This window comes from Sebastes umbrosus, chromosome 14 (assembly GCF_015220745.1).
Source record: "Sebastes umbrosus isolate fSebUmb1 chromosome 14, fSebUmb1.pri, whole genome shotgun sequence".
NCBI classification, from domain to species: domain Eukaryota; kingdom Metazoa; phylum Chordata; class Actinopteri; order Perciformes; family Sebastidae; genus Sebastes; species Sebastes umbrosus.
In genome coordinates this window covers 19,702,021-19,711,756 of record NC_051282.1, presented here as the reverse complement: position 1 = coordinate 19,711,756, position 9,736 = coordinate 19,702,021, and the positions used below count along the sequence as shown (strand labels likewise).

At 40.6% G+C, this 9,736-nt stretch overlaps 2 protein-coding genes and 3 non-coding genes across 5 annotated transcripts; 4 read left to right on the top strand and 1 right to left on the bottom strand.

Moving 5' to 3' along the window:
* Nucleotides 1-691: 691 nt before the first annotated feature.
* LOC119501558 (apoptosis regulator BAX-like) lies at nucleotides 692-4,837 on the bottom strand. Its single transcript, XM_037791990.1, has 6 exons — nucleotides 4,728-4,837; nucleotides 2,977-3,025; nucleotides 2,721-2,873; nucleotides 2,455-2,590; nucleotides 2,107-2,211; nucleotides 692-1,996 (listed from the first exon to the last, which is right to left on the bottom strand). The coding sequence occupies exons 1-6, from the start codon at nucleotides 4,756-4,758 to the stop codon at nucleotides 1,898-1,900; spliced, it is 573 nt and encodes a 190-aa protein (XP_037647918.1). The 5' UTR covers nucleotides 4,759-4,837; the 3' UTR covers nucleotides 692-1,897.
* Nucleotides 4,838-6,442: 1,605 nt separating this feature from the next.
* On the top strand, nucleotides 6,443-8,877 carry rps11 (ribosomal protein S11). Its single transcript, XM_037793344.1, has 5 exons — nucleotides 6,443-6,591; nucleotides 7,071-7,211; nucleotides 7,449-7,524; nucleotides 8,189-8,318; nucleotides 8,681-8,877. Exons 1-5 carry the CDS (start codon nucleotides 6,577-6,579, stop codon nucleotides 8,802-8,804), a joined length of 486 nt encoding a protein of 161 aa, XP_037649272.1. The 5' UTR covers nucleotides 6,443-6,576; the 3' UTR covers nucleotides 8,805-8,877.
* LOC119502599 lies at nucleotides 7,278-7,359 on the top strand. The gene has a single exon (XR_005210122.1). It is a non-coding gene; the product is annotated as a small nucleolar RNA SNORD35 (small nucleolar RNA).
* LOC119502598 lies at nucleotides 8,014-8,097 on the top strand. Its single transcript, XR_005210121.1, has one exon. It is a non-coding gene; the product is annotated as a small nucleolar RNA SNORD35 (small nucleolar RNA).
* LOC119502581 lies at nucleotides 8,505-8,588 on the top strand. The gene has a single exon (XR_005210104.1). It is a non-coding gene; the product is annotated as a small nucleolar RNA SNORD35 (small nucleolar RNA).
* Nucleotides 8,878-9,736: the final 859 nt, after the last annotated feature.

The window sequence follows — 9,736 nt, the reverse complement described above, 5'->3', positions numbered from 1 at the left end:
CCCAGAGAACGATTTGTAATAATGCTGACCTCCCTCTGACCTTTCCTCTATTGCCACCGTGAGATCAAAAATCCCCTTTAACGACAACTTCAAAATGAAAGCTGTTTTCTTACTTGAATTTACTTTGGAAGTACTGCAACGCCTGGATTTCCATGACATTTGCAGGAGGTATTCATGAGAGCTTGGAGGTTGAATCTCAGTGGTTTTGGTGACCCCCTGACATTTCCTCTAGCACTGTCCTCATGCTATATTTTCCACCTGTGCACAAGCAATATCAGAATCTACAAACATAACCATTACATTTACTGAGCATATAAATGCTCCTCATATTATGAACCCTGTACACTTGTGTAGTGTCTCAAAACATGTTCCTACAGGCTAAAATACCAACTTTGCAAACTGGCAGATTGTCATTAAATGGGCTGAGCACATAATTACCAATATCCTAGCATATCCTTCAATCCACATTTTATATGTATTGTCACTGTTAATGCAGTTAAATAACACTTAAGAGTCTATAACCATGCTAGCGGCTCTGTGAAGCTGCACTCAGGCACAACAGTTCTTTGAGCTAAATGCTAACATTAGCAGGCTAACATGCTGATTTGCAGCCTCTAGCTGGTGAAAGTACCACTGTAAGCCTGTTGAATATCCTCATCCCTATACTAATTATACATACCCATAGACACAATCAGAGTTATAAGATTTATTTTCCATATTACAAAGACAAGATCACAGCAAAATGATTTTCAGGGGGGGACTGGAAACTAATTTGAGCTTTACAAATGTGATAGAAAAAGGTGAAAAGTTGAGAATATCAAAGTGATTTCATAGTAAAAAAAACACCAAGGCACTGACAAACAAAGAAGTATGTATAAAAAGCCATTTGCTGTGTAGATAAAGATTGCAGTTTGAATATCTCAAGTAAACGTACAGTACGGTATGTGTGAAATGAGGTAAGCATCTGTGAGCAATCTAATGCTTTCTGCGTCTGCGGTACAACATCTTCCATAGACCACGTGAAATGTCACAGACACTAATAGGCAGGGTTGTTTGTTTTAAGTGGAAGCCACATTAAGGTCACAATGCTTAACGTAATATAACTTTGTACACAAATTCCTGTTGTGGCACTTTTGTTAACCACTGAAATAAGGTTGAGTTGTGTATTCAAGGGGAGAGATTATTCAGGTTTATTTGAGCCCAAATATAATTGGATGTGTCATTTGCTTGGTATATATGTATATGCTTAGTAAATCTAATAATTGTTTGCAAAAATATCTCTCGGTGGGATGTGACCACCGTCCAATGTGTTCATTGCTAGCAGATCATTACAGATTTACACCAGTTAACACTCACAGATACATATGAAGATGGATTTCTTCTAGCATACAGGCACCGGGATGAGGTGGATGGAGAGAGCGGGAAGATCAGAAAAGCAATCTGAATGGAACGAAAGTGAAATGAAAATAAAGCAAAAAAAGGAAACTCTAATTTCAAAAATGTTCAGTCCATATATTTTTATGGGCAGAAAACAGAATGCGTGACTATTTTTGTCTGTACCAAGTAAAAAATAAATTACTTAAAATGCATTCCCTGTTAAAGTCTGACAAACTCTCCACCCCCCCCATTTTAAGCATGTAATCATGCTCCGCTCACTTCCTCAGTGGCACAGGAATCATGGGTGCGACAGTGCATTCAGTCTAACTCCCAATCCTTGGAAATGAAAAGGAGACAGGAACGAAGACTGGCTCTTCGTGTCCTAATACAAGCTCTTCCTGTTCAACTTGTTCACTCTGCCATAACTTCTTTCTGTTCTCTTTCAGATGTTCCCGTTCCCGTCCCAATTTCCCTCAGGCGTCCGTCTTCCCATCTTTCACGTCTGCTCATCACAAACACCTCACATCTTGCGAATGACTAGAACAGTGGTGAGAACACCAGCCAAGAAAACTCCCACCGTCTGCCATGTGGGTGTGCCAAAGTGGGACCGAATACCCTCCTAGAAATCATGAACACAACAGATATGAGCATGTGTCATACAAGCAATCAGGAGCAGCAGCTCTATTACTAATAAATGTCGAGTTTGAACTGCATTAGCTAGCCTCTTACCCAGCCACCTTGCTCCCTGATCCAGTTGATCACATTTTCCCGGAGGTAGTCCATGGTCCAGCTGATTATTGTTCGGATGATATCGGGAACATTAGTCACAAGAGCCTGAGATGGTGTGAATGGGAGATGCGTCAGGCTTAAGGTCTTTGTTATTCAATCATAATTCCATAATACAGATATGTCTAACTTTGTTTTGTTTTATAATGAGGGTTCCTACACATTTTCCATTTCAAAATTCCATACTCTCCTTTCTTTTTTCCATACTTATCCAGACCTGGAAATTATTCAAATCAAATTCCATACTTTTCCATACTGCGTAGGAACCCTGAACAGAGATGCTAAACTCACTTTGATGACGAGTCGACAGGCAAAGTAGAACAGTGCAACCACCCTGCCCCAGTTGAATTTTCCATCTGAAAAGATCTCAATGGCGACTTTCATAAACATCTCTTTAGTGGGACTGATCGAAGAGTTGTTTATCATCCTGGGGGGGAAAACAACATTTAGCGATTAAAGACAGGCTAATTATACAGTTATTACTAGTAAAAACCCGCTCATTAATAATTATTCAGGCCTGAAATTTGATGGAAGTGACACACAGGCAGCTATCTCACTTTTGGAGCTCTATATTTCCATCCAGCTCATCTCCAATCTGCTGCAAGCACATGGCGAGCTTCTTGTGGTTTGGGTCACATAGCTCTCCTCCACCCAGCTGTGCTCTGGTCACTGAAGTATCTCCATGCCGCTGAACCCGCTCGTAGATGAAACTACACAGGGGGAACACAGACAGACAACATTAAGTATGATCTGACTGTGTGTGTCCCATTCAATAATGAGAAACCCAAATGTATAATACATGTGTATACTCACTCTTTTAACAAAACAGCTCCTACTTCCAGTATCTGGTCTTTAGTATTGCCTGAAAGACAAAGGTCAATGTTAAATCATCCAAATGCGGATACTGTTTTACAACCAGCTAAACAGTCATCAAAAAAGCCAAGCAGCGGCTCCACCCCCTCCAGGGACTCAGAAAGGCAGGTCTCCCGACTCATCACCTCAACTCCTTCTACAGGGGCACCATTGAAAGCATCCTAACATACAGCTTCACTTCCTGGTTTAGGAGCTGCAGGGCATACGAACAACGGCAGCTAAACAGGATGGTGAAGACGGCAAGCAGAATCATTGGTGCCCCTCTTCAATCCCTGATGGAGCTCCAACAGCAGCGCTGCATTCACAGGGCTTCCTCCATCATCAAGGACCCTCACCACCCTTCTCACGGCCTGTTCTCCCTACTACCATCTGGGAAGAGGTTCAGGAGCATCTGCTGTAGGTCCAGCAGGATGCTGAACAGCTTCTTCCCACAAACGGTTTAATAAGGCTTGTAAATGGACTGTGTCCCCTCCTCCCCACCCAAACACTCACATCCAACCCCCCAGCATCAACACAGAAACAGTTTTTAAAGCTAGTCACCTGACCAAAGACAATTTTTGGAACAGTAATGCAAACAGCACTTTACTATGGACATAAACACACTGTTTTCTGCTGCTAAACACGACTGCAAATTGGGTGTATGACTGCAAATTGGGTGAAATCGTGTCTGAAACATTTACTTATTTTATTTTTCTATTGTTATTTTTAGGTATGTTAATTTTAATACTTATTTATTCTATCCTTTTTAATGCACTGACGGGAGCTGGGAGAAACAATATTTCGTTTCCTTCTGTGCATGCAAATACTCAGTGAAATGATAATAAAGTGAATCTTATCTCATATTAGAAATAAATGAGTGAATAGTTGAAGTGTTTACAGTCACTTCAATCTGAATCTGATACCACACTACAGTGAGTAAACTATATTTTAAGAGTCTACTTAGATTAGTTTACTTAGATTTGTCGTGTGGATGAGTCAGAGAACAGCATCATAGAGGCTTTAACCAGCCCGAGCAAGAGCTGCACTAGTCGGTACTCATCCAGGCTCAGAAAACACTGGCGAGACAGCCTATATATGAACTGAATGATGAACTGCTGAGGTCTTGTCTTGTATTTGTTTTGTTTCTTTGATTGCTATGGACTCTCCTGTGTGTCTGAAATAAAGTTTGAATTGATTTGAATAGCCATACTTCAAATAACAGATAAAAAAACCATTAGATTCAGTTGATCATTTGTTGTTAAACCTGTATTTACTACTGTAGTTTGTCTGTAAACAGAGACACTCGCAGAAACAGATACAGAACAAAATGCTGTTAGCTTGTTGTTAGCTGAGTTAATTAGGCTAACATTAGCTAAGTCAGTTTTACCAAAGTAAGTCAATATTGTGGCTAATAACATCACATTAGACATGTACAGAGCCAGAGACACAGAGGGACCTTGACATTGTCTGGGTGAAAGGTCGTAACGTTGGTCTCTTAATACGTGAGTTTCGGTTTTGTTATTTGCTAACTCACTCTGAGGTTAGCCATCGTGCTAACCTCAGTTCAGCTGCTGATACTGGAGGGAAACAAACAAGCTACAGCCACACAACAAGAGATAACAGTTACAGTGTGAGGTTAGCTTTGTCTGCCACACTACTGGCGACACTGTCACACTCAGTTTAGTTTAAAAACAATATATTACTGATGCTACCTTGATCGCCGCCTCCCGGGTGTGATGCCATCTTGTTGTCTGATGTTCAGCGCTTCCGTGCAATCATAAAGTCATATCACGTAAAGGCATGACGTCAGGACTCATGTGACGCCATGACGTTCAATATAGTGATGTGTTGGTGGCGAACGAGCCGGTTCAAAGAGCCGGGTCTTTTAAGTGAACGATAGGAGCCATCTCCCGTCTGACGGTACGTGTCCACAGGCTACGTGCTTTCCACGCTCCCCATTCATTGTCTATGCAAGAAGCCGCGCAATGCATTCCGGTAGTGTGGCGTCGCGATTCGAGAGACTAGGCGTGCAGGAAGCCCGCTCCTCATTTGCATGAAGTTGAGGTCCTGGCTACTTTATGCAAATCACGGGCGTCCGACGCGACTCGCCGCCTCTCGAAACTCCCGATAATCTTTTAAACTAAACGTTGTCGAGCCAAAATAAAGACAGATTCGGCAACTGCATGGGTTATTTCTCGCCTCAAATGTTTTCAGAAACACATTTCAGTGAACTATTTACGTGAAATAAGAGAAGAAAGTTTACAAACGAGCCTCCATACTGGTTCCGGTTTGAGAGCAGCAGCCAACAGCGGGAAAGCGTTCGTCCAATCAGGAGCCGAGTGCCTTGTTTCTAGGGCAGCCCACCAAGCGTCCAATGTTGGGAAGCGTCGCGTCCCCTCGCGATAAAAAACGCCCCTGTGGACACGCACCATGAGAGACGTTTTTTTTTATTTTTTATTTTTTTTTATTAATTCAACGCAGAATGATAGGATGATCTTCTCTGAGCTAGGGGCACTTCATGCACTTACTGTTACTGAATGTTGTGTTAATGACGTCCGTGCGACCCATCAGGTTATGACAGACAAGGATCATACCATCAAGCAGGGAGGGGCAGGGATGCGTGGAAGGAGAGAGGAGTGTGGTGTGCGGAAATGAAGCAGCATGTAAAATTATGGTATTCTGGAAATTATAAGGATTAATATAATTATATTGAATTATTTAAGCGATATATGTGAACACATACTAATCATAGGTCAAAATGTTGTGCCCCTTAAACAGGGGAAATAGTGAGAGAGAAGGATGAATAAATCACACACGCAGCTCTTCCCTTCACTCGTCTCTGTATTGAGTGAGGAAGAGGAGCGCGATCCCCCTACTGGAACCCCGAGGCATTACCAACAGATCAACGCAAAATCAACCCACACACACAAGGATCTGCATCACCTATCTGCATTATTCCTCTTTCTGTTTCACTGCATATGTGCTGCATAGTCTGTACAGTGACCAGTTTTTATGCATATTTACATCCAAAAATTAAATGACATGTCCTGAAAATGATACAGTAATAACTGAGACAACAAAGAAATTAGCTTTTCTCTAAATAAATGAATTATGCCTGAAAAATTAATTATTCATGCATTATTCTTGCCTGTCACAAAAACAACGCTATATTTGGCTGAATTATAAAAGGCAGAAGTGGTAAAATGAAGAGCCGTTTGGGAGCCGAAAGAACCGGCTCTTCTTTGTGAGCTGAGCCAAATGATCTGGCTCACTAAAAAGAGCCTAAATTCCCATCACTAGTGTAGGTGAGACGTTTTATAGATCTATTCTATGGAAGAGTTTGGACTGCAAATAAATAATATTTTTTTTTTATTATTTAAAGGTCGTGTTTACATAATATATATACCGCGTCTATCTGTTTGGTAAAGTTAACAAAACAATAAAAAAAAAGTGTTTATTTTTGGAGCCTCGCCTTTTTTTTGTAAACGTCACTTCCTGTGTCTTGCGCTCTTCCGTCCGTCGCGCGCATCTTTAGGCCTCTTTACGACTCGGCAGGCAAAGATGGCGGATGCACAAGTACGTTCAGCGAAGCGGCGTGGTGAATCTAAAACGATGTTTTGTGCATTTTAATAAACGTATTTAGCCGGATAAATAACTATGTGGCTTTACATGATGTTTATACACCGTAATGAGCCATTTAAAACCACATTGAGCCGTTAATATGTGATTTGTTGTTGAAGTTAAGCATCCCCTCGTGTGACGTTACACTAGCCTGGATGCTAACTCTGATAGCTTAGCGTGCTTCCACTAAACTCTTCATTAACAGTGCATTGCTTTGTTTATACTGCACTCTGCAACGATTCACATCAAAACAAACCCCCTCTAATCTATTTAATGATGCTTAATTTCAGCTAATGGCTATTTCAGTTCCTCCTAAGAGGAAGTAAGTGTTGAACTAGCTAACTTAGCGAGGCCGGGCGGTGTCCTGTGACTGGATACCTCCTCAGTGTCTGCTCTACACGGTCCTAACATGTTGATCTCCTTGTTCCACACAGACCGAGAGGGCTTATCAGAAGCAGCCCACCATCTTCCAGAACAAGAAGCGTGTTCTGGTCGCTGATGGTGCCAAGGAGGTGAAGGAGAAGCTCCCACGCTACCACAAGAGTGTGGGTCTGGGCTTCAAAACCCCAAGAGAGGTACACTTTTGAATTGTCCTGAAAGTTATGTAGGAAACTGGAGCTGTTATGTTCCCTTTTAATAGCTGCAAATGATGTTTTTCACGATGGTCTTCCAAGCCTTCATGGTTCTGACGATAGTGCCTTATGGCAATGCTGATGCAGTCACAAAACAGTAAAAAAAAATGACTATTGCTATTATAACTAAGCAATATGTATAGAGTGATGACACTAACAATATATTTTTTTATTCATCAGGCTATTGACGGCACTTACATTGACAAGAAATGCCCCTTCACTGGTAATGTCTCCATTCGTGGCCGTATCCTCTCTGGTAAGTTTGAACACTTTACAGTATACTGTACACTTATAGTTAAATACTACCCTACTGGCACTGGCTTGGGATGCTGCAACAGAGAACTTGCTGTCATTTAAACATCACTCTCTGCTACAATTTAATAATAAAACTGCACACAAGTAGCCTATCAATACTCAAAAGTATGCAAAACTATACTATAATAATTCTTACATTATCTTACACTTAATCCAGAAATATAATGTGCAAACAGTAACACATAATTACGGATTACTTTGACAAGACTTTTGGCTACTTTTGACATTTAGTGTACAGGATACTTCAAGTCTTGAATGTGAGTGAAAATGTGAGTATTGATTTTGCTCTTGAGCACAAGGTTAGTAATTTTTCCTGACTGCAAATCAACATATTCTTGTACAGGTGAAGCAACCTAAGCCAGAACCAGTGTCTTTACAGGGTAACTTACAACAAACTTCATATTCACTTTCCTTTTTCTTGTCACTGTGCTGCAAATGATGTTTTTCTCACGATGGTCTTCCAAACCCTCTGGGTTCTGACGACAGTGCCTTATGGCAACACTGATGTAGTGGAGTGACGATCCTATAAAAAAAATTGAGTGTCCACTGCAATATCCATAGAAAGCTGCTGTGATAACCAACTTCCTTTTGTGTGTGGTCTACAGGTGTGGTGACCAAAATGAAGATGCAGAGGACCATCGTTATCCGACGTGACTACCTGCATTACATCCGCAAATACAACCGCTTTGAGAAGAGGCACAAGAACATCTCTGTCCACCTGTCTCCTTGCTTCAGGTACTACGCTGCTCAAATGTTTTTTATTCAGGGTTCAGTCAAATTGTTGTTTTACTTTCCAAACTTGGATAGTTCACAAATGTATATGCAAAGTCTGGAAAATAATGTAGCAATTTGAACATGTTTACAATATAATTGTTCTACTATAGGTCTGTTTTAATATCAGTTCATGTGATCACAACTTGCTGCAAATGATGTTTTTCTCACGATGGTCTTCCAAGCTCAAGAAGCTGTGACGATACTGCCTATGGCAAACACTGATGCAGCTTCTGCTCCAACATGGCTAAATCTTTATAAGCTTGGTCTTGGACAACCATACCCCAACCACCTGTTGATATCATTATTGTGGTGTTTTTCTGCAGAGACGTCACAGTTGGCGACATCGTCACCGTCGGAGAGTGCCGACCACTCAGCAAGACCGTGCGGTTCAACGTCCTCAAAGTGACGAAGGCTGCTGGAGCCAAGAAGCAGTTCCAGAAGTTTTAGGTGTGACTGTGAACAGGCTGCCGCTGCGAGCAACTTGTACCACTGTCAAAATAAAAAAATCCTTGTTTAAATTGTCTTTTTCTGTTTGTCTTATTCCCTTTTGATAAAGAGTACATGCACATAATCAGCTCAGCTCTATATTTTTCCCCTACGTGTTTTCAGTCTTTTGCTTGTGTATACTAGTCAGTTGGTGTGTGTGACGAGGAGTTATAGGTGGTCTCATCGTTGAAATAGAACTACAATTTAATGTCTGGTGTGAATGCTACGAGAGGAAGAACTTGAATTAGTAAATTTAATTTAAAAAAAAAAGTGATTTATGTAATGCAAATGTTTACATTTACAGAAACTGGAACTGCATCTATATGTTCTCTTCAAGATAGTGATGACATATTTCTTTTCAACCTCTTGAAGAAAATAAATTATTTTACTCACGGACATGAAATCCAGTAAGAAAGAGGCAACCTAACAATAGTGATGTGGCAGCTATGATTTGCAAAATTTTTCCTTGGAAGTGCAATCTGCATCTTTGCAATACCCTACTTTATAACAACTATTTTACTAAATCAGTCCAAGCATAGCAGTACCGAGACATACTGTGAAGCTTAGCATTTGCAAGTAAACACAAAAGGTCCCTATTTCACAGTTTATATAACAAACACTGCCAATTTAGCGCAATCTGAAAGCTTGGATGTGAATGTTAAGTTTAGACCATTGCAGAAAAAGACTAACAACTAGCAAATGGGGTTAAAATGAAACCAACAATTTCTTCACCTGATATCATTTGCTAAATTGGGAGCAAATAACAAGATTTGTGTTTTAAAGGGTGTCAATATAATATTGAGTATAGACTTTTTCAAACATGACAACATATTTGTATTTCCTGTTGCAATGTTTGTTAATGCAGTAGCTGATAGGAAATAAACCTGGACCAA

Bases quoted from the DNA above. Each gene is read 5' to 3' on its own strand.
- rps11 (XM_037793344.1), top strand. The intron at 7,212-7,448 runs GTACACTTTTGA...TTTATTCATCAG, and splicing joins GCTTCAAAACCCCAAGAGAG to GCTATTGACGGCACTTACAT. The intron at 7,525-8,188 runs GTAAGTTTGAAC...TGTGGTCTACAG, and splicing joins TCGTGGCCGTATCCTCTCTG to GTGTGGTGACCAAAATGAAG.
- LOC119501558 (XM_037791990.1), bottom strand. From the start codon at position 4,758: ATGGCATCACACCCGGGAGGCGGCGATCAAG. The intron at 2,874-2,976 runs GTGAGTATACAC...CCCCCTGTGTAG, and splicing joins GGAGCTGTTTTGTTAAAAGA to TTTCATCTACGAGCGGGTTC. The intron at 1,997-2,106 runs GTAAGAGGCTAG...CATGATTTCTAG, and splicing joins TCAGGGAGCAAGGTGGCTGG to GAGGGTATTCGGTCCCACTT.